At 39.9% G+C, this 24889-nt stretch overlaps 2 protein-coding genes and 1 long non-coding RNA gene across 3 annotated transcripts; 1 reads left to right on the top strand and 2 right to left on the bottom strand.

Annotated features, from left to right (window-relative positions):
• Positions 1–1595: 1595 nt before the first annotated feature.
• WDR79 (Telomerase Cajal body protein 1 homolog) lies at positions 1596–5847 on the bottom strand. Its single transcript, XM_022854646.2, has 2 exons — positions 5572–5847; positions 1596–4481 (listed from the first exon to the last, which is right to left on the bottom strand). The coding sequence occupies exon 2, from the start codon at positions 4459–4461 to the stop codon at positions 3082–3084; it is 1380 nt and encodes a 459-aa protein (XP_022710381.1). The 5' UTR covers positions 4462–4481; positions 5572–5847; the 3' UTR covers positions 1596–3081.
• A 72-nt stretch (positions 5848–5919) lies between these two features.
• On the top strand, positions 5920–9279 carry LOC111272965 (uncharacterized). The gene is made up of 2 exons (XR_002687806.2): positions 5920–6068; positions 8143–9279. It is a non-coding gene; the product is annotated as an uncharacterized LOC111272965 (long non-coding RNA).
• Positions 9280–9718: 439 nt separating this feature from the next.
• Positions 9719–16195, bottom strand: LOC111272963 (vitellogenin-6). Its single transcript, XM_022854645.2, has 4 exons — positions 16139–16195; positions 13463–15653; positions 13137–13228; positions 9719–12999 (listed from the first exon to the last, which is right to left on the bottom strand). The coding sequence occupies exons 1-4, from the start codon at positions 16173–16175 to the stop codon at positions 9767–9769; spliced, it is 5553 nt and encodes a 1850-aa protein (XP_022710380.1). The 5' UTR covers positions 16176–16195; the 3' UTR covers positions 9719–9766.
• Positions 16196–24889: the final 8694 nt, after the last annotated feature.

Here is a 24889-nt window from a genome sequence, read left to right as displayed (position 1 = left end):
TGAAGTCCTTCAGAGTATATATTGAAAGCACTCTTAGAGAGCTATGGCTGATGGTCAGCTGTCACAAAACAAACAGATTAATGAGGGTAAATTTAAAACGCCAATATAAAATAACCTTATCAGTGAAATCATCACGAGTTGCGCATTAGTTATTGAATTGATCATTATTTGCACCACATTTCGTACCATAATCCTTTTCCATCCCGTTTGTGTGAGAGCTTGTATTGAAATTTATCGATTGAAAATATCGCTATTATGTTCCATTACCTTCTATCACATATCATCAATCTACATTACGTCATTTTAAAAGTCTCTCTTTCACGATGCGTTTAGTAGTAAAAGATGAACATTTCTATCTCTTTATGGCCCATTGAGGCTATTCTTAAATGAATATATAACATGCATACTTATAATTTATGACAATTCACTGGATCAAACAGGGTATATCTACACGCTAATATTTAGACTCGCATATAAGCGCAGATGTTCGAAATAGCCAGTAGTTTAGATAAAACGCATAGAAAATATTCATTGTAGCCTAGTGTCTCTGATGATGGCGATTATTACTATTATTTATATTACATATAATAAAGAAGAGTGAATCGCTCTATCTCCTGCAGGCGTGCATGCTGAGGTGATATTAGTATACCACATGTCACTGCTGTATAACAGGAGAGCTCAAATACAAATAAAAGATGGCTCACCTACGCGGAAGACAGGCAAAGTAAGATGAATGTGTTCGATCGATGTAAACCGAATGCGCACTATTTCGCCTATTTTCTCTTATTTGAAGGTGCGTCTTAGAGGTATTAAATCGTTACTCTTACACTTATGGCACATACAATAAGAATAAACATTATTATTAGTGTTGGTAAGTTCTACGTCGCTCGCTATAACTGACTTCCAATAATTGAGAAGTTAGCTGCAAGCGCTGAATGCGTTGAGTATTAAGACTTACACGCTAGCATTTTTGTTAGATTTTTATTCACCAACTAAAAAGCTCTGGCGCGTCCCAAATTTCTTGACTATTCGCACCTTTTTGTGCGTTCGTTTAAATTTTCCCGAATTTTATTTAATGCTTGATATGATATTGATGACTGTATAATAATTACGGGCATTACGACTCAACACCAACAGTACTGAACGTAAATAAAGATGTGATGCCGTTAGACTCCTAAGATGAGTCTTTTTTCGAGAAAGAAATCACAAAACAGCTTCGTATCTGGTGTCAGATGTAGTAAGAAAAGACCTGGCGTAGAAAAATACCTACTACTTTCTACTCTCAATTTACTTGTCGATTCAATGATAAAGTTGACATAGATTCGTTTCCCAAAATATCACGAGGTTCTTTTCAGGTTGTTTTTTTGTCTTGAAGACAGAGACAGAATAGCCAGTCTGTCTGCCACCCGGTAAAATGCAGAATAGAGAAATAGCGATCGATCTGTTGCAGTCGCAGTGACCTAGAAACGAATCTTGAAACACTTTATGTGACGTAATAATATTATAACTATTTGAAAGCGTTTCAGATTTTATGTGACAACTATAAATTAAACACATTAGCTAAAAACTTCACAATATCCCTATAAAAAGTCACGTTTTATATATAGCGCCAAACTTCTTCACTTCATTTATTTAAATTTTTGTTTCACCTCTTCATTTGGCATGTTTTAGCGCTTTGGCCACAATTTTACCGCAGGCGTTTGAAGAACATTATGTGTCACTTCAAGAACTTTCATCTATGTAGATGGTATCGCGGCCGTCAAACAGGCAAATGCAGGATTGTCTCAGGAACCTAGTATATTTTGAAAACAAGCAAAACAGCTTCATAATTTATAAAACATCACATATATTCAGTTCACGTACGTAACTATATACAAATTAAATGTCAGAGCCGACTTCCTACGTCTAATAGTAGCACTCCGAGAACCAGTTAACTCGATTTTTTCTGAAAAGAAAACCTTCCTGTGTCCTGAAAATAATTTTGAAAAAAAAAAACTCTAGATTGTCCCCAATAATCAACTTGCAAATGGAAAAAAATGCCAGTGGAGTCGATCCGAATAAGAATATAATAAAGGTTGTCGTAGCAGACAAATCACGTGTTGGACAATTCTGTGCCACGTATGTTAATGTGATAAATAATCTAATTTAAAAATGCGTACATATCTTAACTAAACATGATGATCAATTCAAGTTTAAAAACGTTATTTGGAAAAATCTTGAAAGAGTACCCGCACTATGGTAACCAAAAACATACTTAGCTAACTTCAAACAGGATAACTAATCGGTACTAGTCGTATCGCTGGTACACGTTTTTTCTTATATTATATACATCTATACAATTATCAGTAAGCGCGATAAGCTCAACTTTCTTTTTTTACTGTTTCTACTCCCAAAAAAACCAAGGTTAGATAAAACAGATTGAGGTACTTGGTTCACTATTTTTTTCGTCCTTCTTAAATTAAATATTATATATATATATATATGAAAGACGGGACATACCTTACTTTCCTTATATATATATATAGCTTCAAATCCCCCCTCCCCTAATAAAAGTGATTAGCTAAGTATAATCAAAGCCATTTCATAAATGACGGTTAACCCAGGTGTTACCGTAAACTTGCTCCTTCGATGTTATCTGCCACTGGGCAGTGGTCACTGAAACCCCGTCCCCAAAAATCCTTTCCGTTTTTTTGTTTTGTAATATATGAAAATTGAACCAATTAACTAACTCTAGATTTAGTCGCAAACATCTGAGCGTAGCTTCAAGAGCGTATTACTACATGGAAGTGGCGAGCAACGCAATAACATATTATACGGAAGAAAAAATATGCAAGGTCACCTTCTAAAAACATTATATAGAACCAGCCGAATATCGTCTTTAGCCACGACCCAACATGTGAGAACGCATACGCCACAACAATACGTATTTACGTATTTGAAATATTCACATGGTTCGTACAAATAGCGATTGTCTCTTACAAGTGTTTTGTCCCTACCGATGACCGACTTTTTAAGACCTTACAATATGTACCTGTTGCAATAGGTACACATATAGCTGAAATGTCTCAGTCGGAGTTTTTGCTACTGTACAAATTTCCAAAGTTTCACGCGATTCTCGTACGGACTCTCCCAAATGACTTGCTCGCTCTTGTCATCCCAGACGCTTGTCCCTCGACCACCAGAGCTGGTCGCGATAACTGGCGCCCAGGGATGAAAGCTGAGGCCATTAGTGGCACTGCTCTTTGTCAGGCGGACATTAGCATGCGGCGTGAAGATCAGATTTGGTCGACACTTTGTTCCATTTTCGCCAAATGTCTGCAGTTCATTTCGATTCCAAATGAAGGCCGTTCCGTCCGTATTTCCAGTAGCTAGATAGTTTTCTTCGTAGGGCAGGTCAAAGTGAATACGCTGATTCGTAGTGCATTGTCGGGGAAACTCGTGGATCACTTTACTGAAATTTCGCAAATCGCGACACAGAATAAAGTTGTCTTTACGCGCACCAGAATAGCATAAATTGCCATCATACGAAAAGCGGATCTGTGTGACACCTCCTTTATGACCTTCTTCAGGCCTGTAAGCCATAGTCTTGTCACGAAGATCGTACAACGCAACCGTATTACAGTATGTGCCGACGGCCAGCAATTTCTCGCCATTGGTGTCCAGCGCTGATACGATTCCTGCTTGATACTGTTTCCAGGTAGCGATTTCATACCAGACGCCAGGACACTCGACATCAAATATACGGACAAATTTCTTGAAGCCAGCCAGAATTTGCTCTCCTGTCCGGCTGAACTTCAAGCAATAAGCAGAGATATGCTCATCGAGATGATTCCTCGCCACATAACTAGACAGGAGCTTCACTGTTTGGCCACAGTACAAATGAATTGGCTGAGTATTGCAGGTTGTGACGAACGCACAAAACTCGTGGCTAGGGTGCCACGCGAAGTCATGGATGGGTTGTGCCTCACGAACGCTGGCTACGATCTCGACGACGATTTTGCCAGGCATATTTGTACCATCGAGTAATCCAGCTGTGCGACGCAGATGGATTCGGTTATCATCAGTGCATACTGCGAATGTCTGTCCGTCAGGTGCAAATTTCACGCCTTTGGTAAATGTCGAAAATTTTTCGTCATAGATTAGCGAAGGAACCGAGTCGAATACAGGAGGAATGTAAGCGATAGGTAATTCAGTAGTAGCAATTGTATGATCGGAATCGATGTTTTGTACATCCGTGTCAACAGCGCTGTCGCTGCTGGTCGTAATACCTTCATTCTCAGCTGAAACTAGTTTGTCTAGTTGAGCGGATCTTGCCTCGTTTAGCTGTTGAGGTGGTGATTTACAGATTTTGTTTGCACTTGTGTCGTCCACCCGTTGATCAAAAAGTAGCTCCAGAATTTTCTTCTCTTCTTCGGCAACCAACTGCTCAAGCTTGGCGGGTTCATCTACAAGATCATTCATTGTACGTGTGAGGAAGTGAGCTGTCGAACAAAACGAATATTGCTACCGTTAGATGTGTGATCCCGTGAGTGTGGCGTGATAAAGTGATTGTCTACTGACCTTAAGGGCAAATTAGATGGTCTAGGTTTAAAACAGGGTGTGGATATACTTCGTTCAGTGTCGGGGCTACCTGCCTCAAGCTATGTTACCCTAAAGTAGTACCGAAAAAGGAAACTGTTGATTCGAAAGCTTTGAAACCCGATGGATAATTGCTGTCCAGCTACCCTTTCATCACTAAATATTGCGAACTCTTAGGTCACCGCTTTCAGCAAACGACCAGCACTATCTTTGCCTGGGTAGTATAGAACACTAACGTACCAATTGTGCGTAAGGTGATAAAAATAATAATCAACTTTTATTAAGGACAAATGGCGAAGATAAAACTGGCAACCCTCAGTATGTCATAATGATCTGCACTGAATTGTTAAAAAAGAAAATGGCTATATTTCAAACGTCACAAAGGACGATCCTCACATAAGCTATGTGAAATTCTTTGCTTAAATAATTTGCTTTCACGGCTAATAACCTTAACAAGTTTAGACATATAAAACAACCTGTGCCAACTACATTCACCTCAACTTGCGTAAGTATTCTATACTCACAGATTGAAACGTCAAATTCCAAATAGATCAAGTACAGTAATTGAGACGTCTAGAAGTAATAAGTTTAATACATATGTAATAATTTGTATGAGATACTTTTTCAACAAAGAGCTTCTGTCTATAAATTTATTACTAATTATTAGTTTGATCGACAATATAAAATGATAATAATTTTGGACCTGGTAGAAGGGAGTTGTTTCTTTAAAGCATGTAATTATTGAGAGGCATTTCAGTAAGAAATATGTTATACAGAGATATAGAAAATGAATGCTAATCGAATGCTATTAATACTAATTAAGTGTTTTATTATTGCTACTACTAATGTATATGTCTTTTTGGAGATGTTTATTTTCACAGAAGATAACTCTCAGAAAAATAATAAAGAATAGGCCTATTACATTTTTGCGTTTTGAAACCGGGGTAAAACATTGTGGGTGAAGCATAATTTTTACACACCATATATCTTTACCTTTATTAACAGTACGTTGCTTTCAGAAGAGTTCGTTTACTGGCTGTAAGCAGAACACATGTGAACTGTTCAGACTCCTTTATTGCCAGGGGGGAGTTCGTCCTTGTTGTTATTTGAGAATGCATCAAGTCTTAAAAAATAGCATGTAGTGCTATTTTTTTATCATCAAATCAGTGAATCAGAGATTGTTGAGCACTGCGTCAACTACGTAACGTATTTCTAATTAAGAAAAAATTGATATTCCTCTCAGAACAGTTTAATGCGCACCAGTGAGGGCATGTAGTGGTTAAGAAGGCGGGCGCCTTCAACTGTTTATTGACATTTTGTAGCAGACGAAACGGCGCGAACAATTGAATTCCAATATGACTAACGAAATTGGCAAGCCATGAATGTCACGTCTACGTAAATCGACAATTTAAAGCTATTACATTAAACGTCATGGCAACGTGCATGGACATATAAAAAGCGTAGTGGAGTTCGGAATGTAGGATGCGTATGTAAGTGATAACGGCAAAATTAATAATACTTGAACTAGTGATGCAACACAATTTCCGGATTTACTCAAGTTTTATTGGTTCTTCTCAGTGGTTTGGCGCACGTACGTTTTTACGTTGTTGCTTTTGAATAACCCATGAGTTTTCAACCTGAATAAGAAGCGAGCTTATTGCAAGTACTAGAAGTACTTATCCTCAGTGTCTAATATGATTGCTAGTACAGCACCGAATTGACAGTGGTATAATTTACGCTAGTATTTTATAAACATCATAAACAATAACAATGCCAACCTTTATTACTATAATTAGGTATCTGTAACATCGTGGAATCCTAGTGTATAAGCTAAATCGAGCTTTAATATTACTAGACTTTATCATATTGTATTATGATTAAATATAAACATAATCTTCAGTCAATACTGAGATCGAATAAAGGTAGTAGCCAACATCTACATATTAGACCGTTTCAATATTTTTTTATGATAATGTATTATTATTGGTTTTTATTATATTGGTAAGTATATATATATATATATATAAATATAATAAACTTTATAAAATAAGTCGCTCGTTCAGAAGAAGTTTCACTCAATTATAGATACGCAAGTCTGTCCAGTAAATTTATAAAGTGCAACCGATATTGCCTTATGAGGTCATTAATAACTAGTTTTATAATTGCATGTGGTGGCTTCACTAGTTACAATGTTCGGATAGAAAGTTACAACTTTGGTAATTCTTTGATAATTTGTGTAAACAGAAAAAGTTTCTATGTTAGTTCACTGGATATGATGTTTCAAATTCTATGTACTTTATTAGTAAATCTTCAAGTCTGATGTCTGCGTCAGTTCGTAAGCGTCCTTACAAAAACTGCCTCACATGCTAATAAGCATCAGAGTGGAGCTAGTAAATCAGAATGCAGAAAGAATTTTGTAGCAAAGCTTTTCCCCCGTAACATTTTACGCGTTGTCCACCTAAATTCAACAACTTTTCATAACTATCTCAGGGACAAAAACATTTCTCAGGTAATTGACACAATTATGTTAACGCCATTGAGAATTTGGCTGTAGCATCATCGCTACGAGTTTTTCCAGAAAGCTGTAAATATCTTGTTTACATTTTTCAGAGTATTATTCACAAAATTGTTTTCTTGGGTCCGGAACAAATATTTCTTACCATTGTTTAACTGTAACCTTTCAATTCAAGATGTGTCAAAATTCGATGGGCACATTATTTCCTGATGTTAAGTTCTTGATCTGGTAGTGCTACAGATGCTCAAGATATTTTGCTATACCTTTTTGGTACCTCTTCTTGACTTGTGTAACTTACAGATGTTCTTGGTAGTTTGAAAAATTGTTTATGTGTTTAAAAAATGTTTATTTAAAAAAGATCTAGTCGTTTGAAACTTATCCCTATTAGTTGTAAGTTCTCTAAACGAATTTGCCTGATATGTCAACCTTGCACCTCTGCTATGTTTTATATTTTCAATAGCTTTGTTATATAAAATTTGAGCCTTCAAAAGCTAACCATGGCCCACTTATTACTTCCAATGAATTACACCTTGCAAATGCGTAATCAGAACGTTATGACTTGTTTAACATTGTACACATTTTTTAAACACTCTGAATAGTAATTAGCATATAGCTTAACGACTCATAATTGTTATATAGTTCCTAAATAATCTCTGTTAATTTTCTTTGGTTGACTAGAAGCATTTTTATGGGCTACTTGATGGTCACATCGTGGAAATAGCGAGTCTTATCTGTTTAGCCGTCAATTTATTTAAACGCGAAGTTTTTGACTGGCCAACTTGAGAAGACTTTGAAACAAGGGTGGCGATATATGAACAGTTTATAGTTGGGCAGGAAAAACAGGATTAATAATCAAGTCAAGTCTAAGTACCGGCGTTCTATTATTTGGCAGAAAATTGAATAACTCTTGATGAAATGATACCCACGTCATGAAGAACTTTAGCATAAAATGATTCGTTTCTTTATGATGGAAATTAAGTATGTAGCATGTGTTGACAGTCGATTAACACTCAAGCCTACGCACGTTTCGAACTTCGGTTCTTGTTCAGAAATCTGCTAACGCGTGGGCACATCGACAGGAGCTTCGCAGTCGCAAATCCTCTCCGTTCAAGAAGGTCAAAGAAAAAGAAGTACGGCGAAATGAGAAAAAAATGGGAAAGTTGACTGGCTAAGACTATACAAGCGACATCGAGAAGCTTCAATGGGTCGTCATGTCGGATTTCTTGTAAGGTCACCGTTAACAGAACATGATCCCATGACCTGAAAACAGTGTTGGAAACCAACACTCTTCACAGTGCCAACTGATCGTAGTGTACAATACACCATTGTAATGTAAAGTCCAACACAGGCTGAATGCTACGTGTCTCGCCACAATAGAATCTTTCTACTGTAGACGAGTTGGCTGAATGATGACAATAAACCAGTGAGAATTGTTGCATATAGGTCTATACTCGACAACCTACTCAAACAAGTCCAGGGCAGGAAGACTATTTGTCAAATCGAAGGAATAAGCTAATGGAACCACTCCGAGCTTTTGTTGCGTAAATCTGAAGCATCGTGTTTGTTATAGAATATAGACCTCCTCTTTTTTTTAGGGTATCGATGCTACAAGAATAAGAGGAACAGTAATTGATCATATCACTTTTAGTATCATTTATGGCATGTCGTTGGGCGATTCAGTGATGGATCTTAATATTTCTATCTGTTAAAATAAGTGTTTATCAAAATAAAAATCGCCTAACTCAAGCAATATTTGAAGCGATGCAGCAGATCAATGGAATAAATCAATCTATTTTGATGATGATTACACATAGGATAGTTTTGGAGTTCTGCCTCAATTACCTTGATTATAAACGGCTGACCCTCAGATTGGCAGCCAGCTGTGACGTTATTACTCGAGACATTCTTGTTTATTATATCACATCTTCCAGCCAAATTTGTCGGCTGTCGAAGCAGTATGTTCCAATGCCACACATGAAGTCAAAACCAAGTATGTTTCGTACGAAGGTCTTATGAATTAATGGCAGGACACTACCTTCTACATGAATTTGATTATTGTTTAAGGAAAACGAAATCATAAGTACCTAGAATGTATTCTTGTTTGATGTAGGATGTAGCATATTGAAATAAACAAAAAAGTTATGGCCATGTGTGTAGGCTACAAATAAATCATGTGATATGACCAACCGTATGTGCTCACATTAGATCTGCTATGAATATCACTCTTATGTAGTGTACGTAAGATGTTGAAGCGTTATTTAGTCGGCTTTAGAAGAAGCTTATCTCTTATACATGGTTTAGTTATCGAAAGCTCGATTCTGGCGCATTTTCTGCGCTGGTCTATTTGTAGGTTTCATGGATGACTTGTGACAAACTATATTAATTCATAGCACAAGGTAGGTATAATAAAATAAAGGAAGCTTTCTATTGTTTTTAAGTGTTCAAGTATGGAACTGCTTAAGAGCGTTTATACGGCTGGGTGGGCCAATGACGTTTAGGATTTCGCATCCCACTCAAACATCTTCAGTTACCTGGTATTATACCTGCTATCAATATAACTTTGCTTTTTTCTGGCTAACCTAACTATTTACATACAGACAGTATAAACAAATGACATTTTCCGCGCATGAGCGAACGAGCTGTCATATTTATTCATAATTGTTACCACATCATTTATTCGTATCGTTTGCACTTAGGCACGTTGTGCATGGTAAAGAGACGTCCCTTTTGGTATTGGGCGAGGCTGGTAACGTCGATGGTGCGTTTGGCACGAATCTGTTTTATAGCCTCTATGGCAGCCCCGTGATTCTTCTCAAGGCAGATAGATTCAACGCGTTCAATGCGGAGCACACCCTCATGGTGGTAGCCGAGCTTGCAAGTGGCGATCGGCCTGGAAGAGAAACAGACGTGATCGTTCTCGATAGACACAACGGTCTTCAGGATTTGACGTTGCTCTTGCTCCTTTTCGGAGTCCCACTCCTCCTCCTGTCCATGCTGTTTTCCCCAGAACTGCTCGTTCTGTTGCTCCATCCAGAATCGGTTGAACTCGTTCTGCTGCTGGCCGAGCTGTTGGCTTCGCTCATTTTGCTGGGTGTAGCTGTCCTGCATCTGTTTGCTGAGCAGCTGCGTCTTGACCTGCTCTTGGCGGCGGATCTGCTCGATCTCCTGATTAAGAATCTCCATCTGCTTCTCGTGGCTGTTTTGAGCGGGGACCTTGCACCGCTGACCGATGCCGTAGGCGGCGATAAACTCGTTGGAACGCTCGTATTCGTGACTGTTGGGACCGATGAACTCGTGTTTTTGCTCGTTATCATTGTTGCCGCACACACCGTATGTGGAACCCTTGTACTTGCCGTTGATGTACACCTTGGCGGCGTGACCATCAAAGTGGACCCCGAATTCTTCGGATTCGGTGTAGAGGTCTACAACGGGAGCGTCGTGGGGGTTAGGGGTCTCGTAGGCGTTGAGGTAGACGCGCTGGCCATTGCCGTAAACGAAGGCGATCGGCTTATTGAAAGTGAGCTGGTGCTGATTACCGTTGATGATGACTTGGAAATAACGATCAGTGGTAACGAAGGGAATAAATTCAATGACCTGGTCGTATAATTGGACCCGGATCTTTTTGGCAAAGCTGTTAGGCTTGACGACCTCGAAGGTAACGGTAAAGACGGGGTCGTTCTCAGACTGGTGACGGGTCAAAACGTACTCACAGCCCTGCATGACGTCGAGACTCAAGGTCACATTGTCGTATGTGCGGACGTACTTGTCGCCAAGGACGCAAACGTTCTCATTCTGCCCGCGGTAGGCAACGTGTTCAAGCTGCTGCCTACTGGAAAGTTGCATATGGATGGGACGGAGACCTGGGAGGCGGATCTTAGAGAACATCACGTCCTCGAAGGGCATCTCGAGGTGGACGTTGTAGAGAAGGGACGAGGCAGAATCACGGGTAGCGTTAGCGGAGATGTAGATCTCCTGTTTCCCGTTTTGATATTTCTGAAGTTGTTGCTGACGCTCCTTGTGGCTGACAAGCTTAGACTGCATCTTCGGGTAGAGCTGGTACTTGACGAAATCTAGGGTCTGATAGGCGAGAGACTTAGCCTTGGGGTCGACGTTACGGGGAAGATGGATAGTCATGCTCATGGCGTCGAGAGAATTGGCCTTAAGGATAGCCTTCTTGCAGGTATCAGTCATAGTCTTGCCGGCCTTCTGCTCAGCGAGGCATCGGACCTCGAACCACTCATAATTGGATCCCTTCTTTTGCTCCTCGGACTTGACAGCCTGGAAAGAAACACGGTAGGTCTGCTCCTGCTGGCCCTGGAACTTGGCGATGAAAGTGCCGTTCATGCGCTGATCTTCAGAGAAATAAGTGGGGTCGTAGTGGAAAGGAGAGCCGATCTTGGGGTAGGAGACGTTGGCGAAGAGCTCGATATTGTTGTTTGACTCTTTGTGCTCTACGGCGAGAGCGTACACCTGCTTTGTACTTTCAAAGTTGTGGACCTTCTTCATGGCAACATTGATAGTACACTTGGGCTGACCCTGGTGGCTACCCTGGATCTTGACGAGTATCTGACTTTCGATAGTGGTCTCATCGATCTCCTCATTGGTGTTCTCAAGGAGGTTATCAACTTTGCGGATGACCTCCTGGAGCTCAACGTTGATGGGCTGCTGGCGAGACTTGTACTCAGCCTTGACCTTCTGGATTTTTTGCGCCTGCTCAGAGATGGCAACCTTGGCAAGACGTTCAAGGTTAGAGTCTAGATCAATTACGGCAGACCACTCGTTGATTGGCTGTCGCTTGTCGGGCTCAAGGTAGAGAGACATAGCGTGGTGCTTCATGCCGTTGTTAGCAAAATGGTTCAACGCAGCGGCAAAAAGACCCTCCTGACGGGCTTCCTGAGAACTGAAGGTGCCAGGACCTGACCAGGACTGGTGAGACTCACCAGCAAGGCGGAGGACCATTCCCAACCACTGTCCACCTATCTGCTGGTTGCGATGAATAGGATCGTACAAGGTCTTGATGCAGTTGCCGTAATCAACAACGCAGGCATAAGGTTCAGCATCGATGATATTATTAGCCTCAAGCTTGAGTTCGGTGCAGTGGCCAGAATGGAAGACACGGTCGAAGATGGGCTTGATATGGCCATAGAAGCGGTGCTCGGATTGGATGTAGCCAAGCTGGAAGCTGAAACGAGGGTTGAACTCCTTGATGTCAGTAACCTTCATGGTGGGAACGCGGTGACCCTGCCTCTCAGCAGCGAAGACACGGGTTTGACGGAAGGAAAGGATGGTGGGCTGGACAGTTCCAGTGAACTCGAACTTGTAGGGAGCAAGTTTATTATATTGAAGCTTAAGGTTTTCGTAGCGTACAGAAAAGACGACGGGGTGAATGGTGGAGTGGACAATGGGAAAACCAAGGTTAGTAGGCTCGACGTGGAAGGCCTTGGTAGGCAAAAACACACGCAAATAATGACCAGAAAGACCGTTTCGTCCGAGACTGGAGATAGTTCCGCGAAGCTCATCGTTAAACTCCTGTAGGTAGTCCCCATCGATTGGGATTATAGCCTCACCAGCGAAAACGTTCCAGTAGAGGACAGCCTTAGGGGTTTCATCGTTGTACTTGTTGACTCCCATACCTTGAGCAATATCCTTAAACAGGCGACGGGCATCCTGCTGACATTGTTGGGTGTGACCACTAAGGACACAAGCAACATGCTCAAGAAGATCGTTCTTACCGACGACTTGTTCCCAGATACTGTTGCCACCTTTAATAAGAACCTTACCTCCGAAGACAGACTTTATGAAAGGGCCACGAACCTGCTCAAATTTGGCCTCGGTGTAACCAGGAGTCATAGTCGTGTTAGAAGCGATCATCTTCCAGATACCGCGGATACCGTAGTTCTCAACGTCTGCACCATATGGAAATTGAAAACAATAAATCATGGAAAAATTATGTGCAACCCACTTTGAAGGCGTAATGCATATAGAATAGCTGCAAGCATTGTTTGAATGATAAGGAAAATCAATAGTACTCATCCATACTTACAGCTGTAGTAGCCCATGGAACGAAGCTGGGAGAATTTCATACCAAAATCGAAAGGACGAATTTGGGTCCAAACGGCGCGGATGCGCTCAGCCCTGCTCAAAAATCATTAAAGTGAAAATTCATTGAATAATTGATTTGTCAAGTAAAGATTACAGCTTAGAAAATATCCTAAATGTCAGGTTTCTTACTACACGCTCAGCGATCCATGAGTTACAATACATACAAGACATTGCAAAAATCTCTTCATAGTGACGCCATGAACACTTTCTTTGTATAAACTATTTTATTTGATACGCCTAACTGATGTAAAAGTTACCAATACTTACAGAAGCTTGTAGCACGGCTCCTGGGCACTCATGGCGGTTTTGAGGGCAGTATATACATAATGGGTAAGCTCACGAGAGGAATCTTTATTAGCGACCTGCATAACCTTTTCAACTTCCCACTGGGCGGGTTGGGTGTTCATCCAGACGTCGAAGGCAACAATACGGGTTTGCACTTTCTCGGTCGTGTTCTGATAGATTACGCGAACAATGGGATTAACCTCTTTGGGATATTTAAAAGCAATGTTGCGAAGAGAGAGTATGGCGACGCGACGCACAAACTCAGTGGCCTCGTCTTCATCTTCACCTTCTTGCTTGACGAACTTGAGGTTCTGGGCGGTGCCTTCAACGTAGCTGATAAGCTTAGGCAGGGCCTCGGGCTTCTCAATCTTGGCGAGACCGTTGATATAGGCAATGATGGTTCTAAATTCAGTAGCCTGTGAGAGAGCCTGGCTAAGACGTTTAACGTACTGCTGGAGCTTCTCGGATGTACAGAGGTACTGAGGTTGAATGGGTAAGTGACCCATGGTCAGACGATACTCGGAGGCTTCGGGCTCGACCTCGTAACCATGTTCACTACTATGGATGGTTTGACGACTGCTATTGATGAGCTTCTTCTCTTGTTGGTGCTTTTGGGCCAGTTGGTAAATCTTGGAGTTGCAGCCCTTGGAAATGATCTTGCCAGCCGCAACGCAGGCGGTAGCCTTGCCAATGGAGGTAAGACTCTGTCCGTATGCCTGGCTTGTACTTTGGAGACAGAGGTCAAGGACCCGCTCGATCATGTCAGTGTCGGGGTAGGACTGGAAAGCAGCGATGTCCTGAAGAATGCGACGAGTTTCGGCGGGAGTGAAAATGTTGTTCTTAATGAGTTCAACGGCAATCTTGACGGCGGTTTTGGAGCCTGCTTTGCCGAGAAGCTCAATCCAGAGTTGGCGACGGAGGTACTCTTCCTCGTCAAGCTGCTTGGGCTGCTTCTGACGAACAATAGCAGGAACGGTCTCCTTGAGTTCGTGCTCAGTCATGCCAGATATAGCCTGAATAAGCTCTACGAGGTAAGCGGGAGCATCGTAATTTTTGTTTTGACCCTGATTCTGGTGCTCCTTGATCTGACGAAGCTCATGGATAACAGTCTCGAAATGTCTCTGGAAGTACCGGGGATACTGCTGATGCTGACCATGCTGTTTCATTAGGGCGTAAATAGGGATGGCAAGCTCGTCCTCATGGGGCAAATGCTGCTGGAGAGTATCGTAAGTCTCTACGTTCTGGGGCTCGTCGAACATGGGTCCCTCAGTTTCGTTATGGTGAAGATGGAGAGCGGTGAAAACCTGAAATCTGTCACCGAACAGGTGGTAGATGTCAGTGTGCTCGGAGTGAGCCCCGTCGAGATAGCCCCAGGAGACGTTGTACTTGGTGACAGTTTGAACAGTGACGAGGGTATCGCTACGCTGCTGATTAACAGGGCAGCCAGGGGTGGGCTTCATCTCGTGATCGGTGCGCTCCTCCTCGTACTGGCCGAGAAAGTTCTCGGGATTGTGGTTGTCGCATACACCAGCACAGCCACGCTGGGTGTCCTTAAGGTGAAGGTAAACAGGACGACTTAAGCAGTCCTTGTAGTTCGTAGTCTTGGTTATATTCAACACACCCTGACCAACACCGTACTCGGGCTGAGAGAAAACCTCGTATTGGACCTTGCAGTTGCCGGCTACACCATCTTCGTATTTATAGTCAATGTAGGGAATAGCCATTTCGTAGGGTCTTTGAACTTGGTTCTGGAACAGGGTGAAGATGCCACGGAAGATATTAAGCGACCATTGGCTGTGCTCTTTGCCAGCCTCCATGCGGACGACTTGACCATTTTTCATGTAGAACTTCACAGGTTTCTGCATTTCCCGTTGATAGTCATCGTCTTCACGAAGAGTTTCGACAAGACGCTGCTCCTCAGGTTCGAGGTTACCGAAAGTCTCATCCTTAATGTTCCAGCTAATCCTGTCGTACTTGCTAATGGTGAATTGAGTGAACCTGGCCATGTACTCGCCCTCAACGACTTGTAAAACAGCAAGGACACCCTTGTATGCGAGGACGGCCTTTTTGCCCGTCAGCTGGTTGGCTCCAACAGTGACGGCGCCATAAACGTTGTACAAGGTCGAGCCTTGGCCATTTTGACCAACAAAGTGGAACATTTCGGCACTAACGGCTGATGAAAGGCCGTAAAAAACAGGTCCATGTTAAAAACTGGTTGTAGCAGCATTTGCATAAGTATTATATTTAACGTCCTAATTATTTTAGGTACCGTAAGTGATATTGTATCAACAGCATACTGAAAGAAGGGTATAAGAAGCTCCACCCATTTCACTGTTTCGGCTGGCGAATTCTACCGGAAGCTAAATCTGTTCTGATTTGCTATAACAAAGCGTGGAACGTATCTGACAAAATCAGCTACGTATAGGGCAAATTCAATTACGTGTCTTCTTTAATTCACATACTACTCTATTCCTATGGATATTCTTGGCTTGTTTGATCGTTCCACCCATTTAAAATAGTTATAGTTAAAATTAAAAAATAAATAAAAATTTAAATAGCATGAAGCTAATGCCGCTGTGCCCCTCCAAGTACGCGATATCCAGAAGCATTCACGGGATAGTAAACTAAGAATATAAGCAATCTCGGTTGGTTACATACCCGCAGCTAGGACTAGGGGAAGAACAAAGAACCTCATCGTCGACGGTTAGTTACTCTTCGAATCATACCTTCCAACCTGTTCGTTGCGTCTGCGAGACGTGCTTATATACCCGACCGCCCAGACGCTATCACTGTCATACGGTCAATACGGTCAGTGAACGAGTTAGAGAGACGAGAGGTTTGAGCTGACGCCACGAAAACTCTCGGCATCTTGAACCAGCGCTGCGCGAATAATTGATTAGACCCCTACGACGCACGCTGACGTAAAGAGAGGCCGAAAAGCAATGGTTATTACCGTTCTATATCTGTCCTTGCATTCTCATTATGAACTGTCTTACTATATTTCACAACTAACTTGTAGAGCCATGTTAATTAAGAAAGAACTAAGCAGGAAATTATATGTAGTCGTCCTAACTTTGTACCTAGACCTTTTCGATATTTTTTAGGCCGAGGACTACGGTCAAAGGCTGTTGTATTGTCGACATAGTATGAGAATATTTTGACTTTAAACCAATTACATTTTTCCTAACTGTTTAGAGATGTTCAGCGTACTTCGTGTGTGGAAGTGTTTGTCAGCAGGTTTTTAACTTAAATCTGTTTCGCTCTGATCTAGTTAGTGGCTGCAGCAAAGCCATAGACTTGAATAATAGCTGAATGACATATGTATATAATAAGCAATTTGAAATATCGGAAAGCATACTTTTAGATTTTTATACAAGTAGACGCGTTTGTTACTATTCAGTATACAATATGCGCAATTAATGCTAGTTGTTTCGTCAAGTTCACGACTTTCATATCAGATACTTAAAAAAGAAGCCAATACCAAAGTTAGGAATCAATAACGAAAAGTTTTAAGGCAACAAAACCCATATATTTTGCTAAAGGTTCAGGTTGGTGCAGGCATACGGTCTCAAGCTTGAGATTTTAGGACAAAATTCTGCAGGACACATACGAATTGCCAATGACGATCAGCAAATACGTGTTATTGATTGAGATTTGTTAGTAAAGTGTATCATCGAACGAAAACACGTTTTAAGTGGAATGGCGTCTGATTCGCTGTGTTAACAATAAACTCTTAGATGAGTTTGATATACGACTTCAGCTACAATAGATTGTATCATGTCACAGTAACAAACATTATGAGCAGAGAAGAGGGTGTCAATGCATCCAAAGTAATGATCACTTTATTCCCCCCTTCGCCCTTTCAAACCTAAATACTGGCAGGCTTTTAATATTTAAAAAAAAAGGCAAATATCTACGGATTTTAGTTGCATAGTGGAAACTAGCCCGTTACTATTGTCAGCTCACAAAAGCTAGGCATTTTATAGATTGTTTTATGGTGAGCGTAAGTAATCGGACTTACTATCGCAGAATCTTGCCTTTCTCTTACCAGCTTGAGTTAGCTAATACGTTCATAGACACAGTTCACAGATACTTTAGCATATACTACAAGAAAAATGCCTGAAGCAAGGTAAATTTAGTTAATACATTATGCAGACGCTTTGACACCCACTGGGCAATGATTTTGTTGAAAAGTCAATGTTTTGTTCATTGATATAGTCCATTGGTAACGTTTCTGTTAAAAATGACTGCTAAAAAGGAGTTTAGAATACATATCTATACCTCATGACTATTAACTTATCTATCTTAACATCTCTTATTAATCTATCGGTAATCAACAACGTTTACTACCGCGAAACACAAGCTAAAGTTGAGTAGAAAAAATGCCATAATCCACGTTTGTCGTTACGCCTCCGGCCAAGCATGTGTTAAAGGTTTGCTGTGGAAACTTTCTGTCATTAGGTTATTCTTCACACAGTCTGACCGAACTGACCGTCCAGCTCACCTCGAAACTGAACTAGGTTATTCGAGGTAAATTCTCAACAGGATCCCGGTGACGGTGCAATGATAACACGTGTGCCTCCTACTAAACTTGAACAATACATGAGACCATATAGGTTCAAAGGCATATGTAGCCGTTCAAAGCCTATTGGCTAGTTAAGGCAGTAACAGACTTGGAAAGAGTTTAAGGTCTTTGCTTTCTCCGGAGTCAAACTGTGATATCATTCAAATAGAAGTCCTGACGAATTTGGTGTTAGACAAATGATCTATTCAGGACAGAGTTAGACAGAATCAAGTGAAACCCATTCATATATACTTATAACAATACAATTAAATAAATCGCTTTGATGTTTTATTAACTTACTATCTCGTTTAATGAACTGTCTTCTGACTATCGTAGATTTAGGTTTCAACAGAATTGATGGCCTTCAAGTCCAGCCAGCGGTGCTAACACTGCCGAATTTGTATGGATAATGAAGTTTATTGTTTAATATTTTTTTCGTAAAAGGCCTATAACTAATAAATTTAAGTAAAATAAATTAATCTACCTGTTGATAACTAAAGTCTTGACTAATATTCGCTCCTATCGGTAAGTGACTGCTTCAGTGGCAAACCATATCAACTGAGCTCCGCAAGGCAAATGTAATATTCTCTATTGAGGCATATGAAGCACTTGTTAACGGCTAGATTTACAATGATATGACTAGCCAAAAACTGTTTCATATCCTTTCTCAAGAAGACGCTTGCACAGGCCGATTCGATCGTATCGTCTAGCAAGCAAGAGCAGCTTCGATATCGATTACGAATATTGATTCAGCTTTAACGGGCTCCGGCAGCTCGTATAATGCGCGAACGTCGGCGTATCAATCACCACCGTTTGATATCTGTTAGCCAAACTTACGCGGTATCATCCTATACAATTGTACAATATAGTTGAAAAGCATCATCTTGTCTTTATTGCCGTCCTTAGCGGTATCGATACGGGGTTACATGTGCCATTAGCAAAGGAGGGCCGCCCCGAGAGGTGTTCGCGGGCAGCTAATTCTGCAGGCTCATATTGGCCGCATACAGAGAGACTGATCGCAACGTTCATAGATAGACGAGCTATCAACAATCGGTAAGTTGACTAAGATGTCAGGTACGGTGTTTCCTTTCCAGTCTGTAATATGGATTGATTAAAACGCTTATTGACTGTTCTATTTTCGAAATAAGGCTAAGGCACTTACGCGAACCAGCGCATGTTCAAAAAACCAGCCGATCCTCGTTAAACATCAACTAATTGCTAAATATAATAACGTAAATCTGTGATTATGTCGAACCAACGTTCGTTTGTGTACGAATCGTAAGGACGTCGATACGATACGGCCATGTTTTGAATGATTGGTCTGAACTATTTCGGGACAAAAGTTTCTTGAGAGTTAGAGAAAATTCACTTCACAGGTATATATATATATATATATAGTTTTAATTACTGTACATTTTTATTTACACATAATTCCTATTCGAATTAGAAAAGAAGTTATCGTAGTTATTCAAAACTATAATTGTCCTAGTCAATACACCATTGGTGATTTGCAAACATTTTTTTTTTATCTTGTAGCGCATTCTTGCTTAAACCTTCCATTATTGTCAACTTTGACGTTCGAAGTCACTCCCTAAGAAAAGGTACATTAAAAGAATGGGTAACAGGCAGGGCATTCTATAAGGCCTCTACGTTCGACCCATCTTTTTCATGAATATTTGCTTTTACATCACGAGGATAGTGGGCAAGTGCTCCATCCCGTTGAGAATAAAACTCACCGTCTTTATTATTAAGGTTCTCTTGCGTACGTCGATTTTTGCGGCAACTTCAAATAATACTGTCAAAAAATAAAGGTCCAATTTGCTTAAAATGCCACACTGTAGCTTCTGCTAAATTCACATCGTATTCGTGGGTGACATTGCTATTTACAGTTAACTTAAATGCCCGTGGAAATCAATTATTTGTGCTATTTGACTTGAACGTAACTTTATCACTCCAAGTAATCTTACCTAAACTGTGCAGTTTGTAAAAGTTCTCCCAGTACCATCCGCAACATCGTTTTTTTCGGTCCGGACCATCTTGATTGATTAGTTTCCATTCACAACCTCTTAAAATGAGATAGACGACTTGGTTGCACTAGAATTTCATATTATATGGCTATAATTTTCCTGTACTCTTTATAAGCTTATAAAACTTGCTGATGTTCGTGGTCTTCCAGAACATCGTCTATGAATTTGCCAAACAGCTGTTAAACCTGAAACACTTAGTACATTCTAGAGAATTTTAAAATAAATTTCCTTTGTGTAAACATTTAGCCCGCTCATTATCTACAATTTACTACACACTACAGAGAAAACGTAATGAAAAACACTAAAAGGTAAATACATTTTTTGAAACACCACCATCTGTCAGGTACGGCACCTGATCGGAACAAACTTTAGGCAGACTGGTTGTCCTAAACGGCATAGGCTGATCCACCTTCTTTGGACCTTACTGGAAGAAATCCTATTCTTCTTAGAATAAAATAGTACACTTATCATAACAAAAACAATGCGCTATTTTTAGAGTCTGAACAAAAATCAGCTATGGCCCGATTGCTGCGTGTTGAACGAATCCCCATCAAGATGACAAACGTTTTTTTGTCCAAAGTGCACCGTCTGCGTTACTGTTCTCCCATTTTTCATGTGGTTTCTGAACGATCCGGGGAAGATATATGTGACATAGGCCGGAAGAGTTTTAATAAAGTTTATATGAAAACGACTTACATTTTTGATACATTCGGATTTCTCTCATGCAGAAACTAAGGGTCGTTCTGGAGAAGAGAATATCACTTACCAGTCGAACTGTTCAAATATGCTTCAACAGTAGTATTTTTAGATTGCATGTCTTTTTTTTGCACTTTCAGAAAATCTTTTTGATCGTTTTAAGCCCTTACATAGCCTGCTACAAGCCCGGCATTTTATTTTTCTAGAATTTTTAATATGTATAGTATTTGAGCGAGACTTGTTCAAGTGTATCGTAGCGAGTTCTCACCTACCAGTATTGCTGGAGGCATTGCTATTATTAAAAAGATTGTTTGCGGATTAAGAAAGGGATATTTTGAAATGCAGAAGTCCCGACTTGCAGCTGTAATTCTGGTGAATAGTGATTGTGTTAAATAAAGATGGTCATTAGGGACGACAGATTTATGATTTCTGTTTGGATACATTCTCAGAAATAAAGCGTAAGAAAAATCCTCAATTTAAACATACCACAGTGTATTGTTATATATTCCTAATAAGCTCAATATTTAAAAATATAGCCCAAAACAGATGAGTATTTCATAAATTTTGATAGCCTTACTAATTATAACACTGTTTTTTGAATTGTGCTAAAAATCACTTCACAAAAAACATTTTTAAAAATATAATAACGTTGTACTTTTATCCTTTTGTACGTTTATTTAGCCCATGTATTGAATCAGTGAGCGTATATAGTAACCCAATACATGATGCCATTATATACCAAAGCGACAGTTACTCTAGTTAGAAAGGCTACCACAGATTTGAAGCTAACGTAATTGCAGAAGATGACAACCTTCTACATTCACCTAGCATGTAGCAACAGGTATACCTACAATGATTAGACCCGTTTGTTTCTTTCCATAATAATTATCAGAATAATGATAATTTCATTGTTCTTTAATAATAATAATAATAGTTGTAAACCGTAATTTCTAATTTTTAACATTTTTCAGAACTACTTTTTGTCACTCATCTTGAATAAGGTTTTTTTTTTGCTTTTTGTTCCAGTTGTCCATTAGACACACCTATGTGGGTATTCCTACTACAGTCGGCTTTTAGCTGTTCCGTGCACACCCTTGGGTGAATTAACGTTCACCGAATTTATATATGCATATAACATGTTCTAGATTGAATCATTTCTCTAAATCCATTTTATACTTTTCTAGCGTTATTGAACTTTTGTTTAAACTAATACAAGATTCCCTATTTACAAGATGGCATAAAAGTTATTTACGTTTACCTTTATTTTTATAATATAACTATGCTGTTTCCTAATTGATGGTTTTACGAAGTATCAAAATTGTATGTATTGGACTTTTTATATCTCACTCACGTAACTATTTTATGCAAGACAGTATCAATATCATCTATCATTATAAGTAATGACACAAAGGTATATGCTAGTAGGATTTTGCAAGACTATAACAACTATAGGTCATCACGATTGTAGACGGAGTTTTATTTCCTGCGCTAATTATGATATTTAACATCTATTTGTTGTTTTGAATATTATTTTTCGTATATTATCTGGGAATCATCATTGATGGCGATGAGAAGCCCGACTACCTTCTAAAGGAAACGTTCATTTCAATTATCTTTTCGAAACGGTAAATAACCTGCCTTCACGTTATGAGGAGGCTCTATTTGTCGCCTTTTGCATTTCCCTTTTTATGATACAACTCAGGACATACTCTGGATTTCACAAATTTCGTAGGTCTCCCAAGCTAATAGGTTCTTACTTTTCCTGTAGCGTCCACGGGTAGGTTTTTGCGCTAAGTTGCTGCTATTCCATATTTTGATTTTAGTTCACAGTTCCTTTTGTGATCTGCGTATATATTGCGATCACCTAGTCACATGCAGTACATGTCACCTATGTAGGATAATGGGCTGCAACGCAGCATACACACGGGCACTGCTAATAGGTTCAATTTATATGGGTCTTAAGGGACATTTCTACTACAACTGCTACGACTACCCGAAGCTAAAAGCTCAATCTGTATATATTTCTTGATTTTTATGGCCGCATAAACTTCTCCATATCAGTATGTACTTATAGGTCACCTCCACGGTTCAGCTTCATTTTCTCACAAGTATTCCCCATTTTAGCATCGTAACGACTAGAACAAGTTTTAACTAAGTGTAAGTAGGAATAATAATAATAGTTGCTTTAGTAAAATTTTTTACTTCATTAACATCATCCATAAAGTGGTGATCATCAGCTCTGCTAAATAACAAAAAAAAAACAACTCAATACGAGTGTTGCGCGTTTCTTAAGAGGCGCAAATATACGTAAGATCTGTCCGTTTTTCCGTCTGACATTCTTTCTTATGATTAGTTTAGTTTTTACGAAATTCAATCTGAAAATGGTTTGCGACGATACCTGAAGGTACTTCCACTGGATCTAAATGGTAAAAGCTTCATAGCATTTTTTTTTTACGCTTTTAATAATTTGGTGTCCCTTGGCACGCCTATACTTCACTTGGCGTGTATGTCTCTCTAGAATAAACGAAATATATTCCAGGCTATGTTATGCCAAATCTTAGATCCGGTCTGAGTTCTACTCTGTGATGATGGGTCGTGAAGGTGAAGCCGGTCACGGTTTTTTTTGTCAGTTTTTTGTATGATTTGTCATGACAGTTTATTGTACTCCTACTTATACTGGGCCAAGCTGTAATAAAAATGTCTTGTGTACGTTTTACTATGACATTACTCAAGCAACAGGAGACCCAGCTTTTTTGCACTCAGTTATGTATGCAAATATGGATACAGATACCGTACACATACTCTAAGTTTATTTTTTGTATGTTCATTCAAATCTGTACGTATCTACACTAGATAATGGTTACGCTGCTCTCCCTTCGATCTTTTTTCTTTTGTCTATATACATCTATATGTTTTTATAATGTTTTTTTTTCATTATTCAACTGTGTGTATATGTACATCATTCTTTTCCAATTGTGTTTAACATCTTCTCTTTTTATTAAGCATTGCTCTTATTTATCTATATAAACTCAACTCGACAACTCATTACTATAATCATATGTGTACTATAGCACCAGACTGATAAGTCGACAGACGAAGCATTCGTTGAAAAGATCCACGGAGAAAAAAATTTGCCCCCACAGCATCACGATGCTCTTTTGTTGCTCCTATAAAAGAATTTGCTTTTGACATAAACGCCGCTATACTCAGCTAAGAACACTAGTATACTGCAATGAATGCTTTTATATAATGCAAGCAATAACAATACGCTTGATATCCTTACCAAACAGGTAATATAAACAGACACGAATAGGTATGAAAGGTAAAGAGGGGGCAGTTTGATAAGAAAATGTTGCATATTCACATGTAGGGGGAGCGGGACGTCCCTCTTTCTTGCAGAAATAAAGGACATGTGCAAATAAACTGAATTTTTAAAAAAATTAGGTCACAACTCTCTTAGCAACTCGCCGGCCAACAAGTTACTATTAATTGATCTAAGTGCGCGTGATTCAGTGAGGTGTTGGTCATATTCTTGCGTCGTGCGTTCTTGAATCGCTCACTGTGAGATACGAATAAGGAAGCTAAAGTTACGTTTATGATATAATTGCAACGACTGCAATTAATCATAAGCTCCAAGAATGCTACAACTAGCTGCCCCCACCGATGCCCTAACATTAAAGATGGTTCTGCCTGCCACGAAACATTGCGCCGACGGCCAGCCTTCGAAGTGCATAAACCGATTTTAACTGAGGATACCGTCTTAATATGAGACAACCATAAAGTCTGTCTTTTTTTACTGGGTGCTAGTAAAAAGACATTCGAGAAAATAGATTTGTCGACAAGAACTATTGTAATTTCTCAGTAGGGAGGTTTATTATAGTGGTAGCATAGCGTTATAAGTACAGATATTTTGCGAACAAACGAGGCCATTGACAAAGTTTTCATAGCTCTTCGTATCGGCCACAGCAACTCTGAACATCGCTATCATTTTTCTAATTTTTACACATGCAAAGTGATGTCGCTATATACGCATGCCTGTATTTTATCGCACGGCTGAAAACAGCCGCCAAAACGTCGGCTATCGGTCCACTTCCAGTTCGAATAAGGCGCCGTTCAAAAACT

Source organism: Varroa jacobsoni, unplaced genomic scaffold (assembly GCF_002532875.2).
Source record: "Varroa jacobsoni isolate VJ856 unplaced genomic scaffold, vjacob_1.0 contig04027, whole genome shotgun sequence".
Taxonomy (NCBI): domain Eukaryota; kingdom Metazoa; phylum Arthropoda; class Arachnida; order Mesostigmata; family Varroidae; genus Varroa; species Varroa jacobsoni.
The sequence above is the reverse complement of the archived record's forward strand: the minus strand, read 5'-3'. Positions and strand labels throughout refer to the sequence as shown.

Bases quoted from the DNA above. Each gene is read 5' to 3' on its own strand.
- WDR79 (XM_022854646.2), bottom strand. From the start codon at position 4,461: ATGAATGATCTTGTAGATGAACCCGCCAAGCTTGAGCAGTTGGTTGCC.
- LOC111272963 (XM_022854645.2), bottom strand. From the start codon at position 16,175: ATGAGGTTCTTTGTTCTTCCCCTAGTCCTAGCTGCGG. The intron at 13,229-13,462 runs GTAAGTATTGGT...ATTTTTGAGCAG, and splicing joins GAGCCGTGCTACAAGCTTCT to GGCTGAGCGCATCCGCGCCG. The intron at 13,000-13,136 runs GTAAGTATGGAT...CATATGGTGCAG, and splicing joins TTCCATGGGCTACTACAGCT to ACGTTGAGAACTACGGTATC.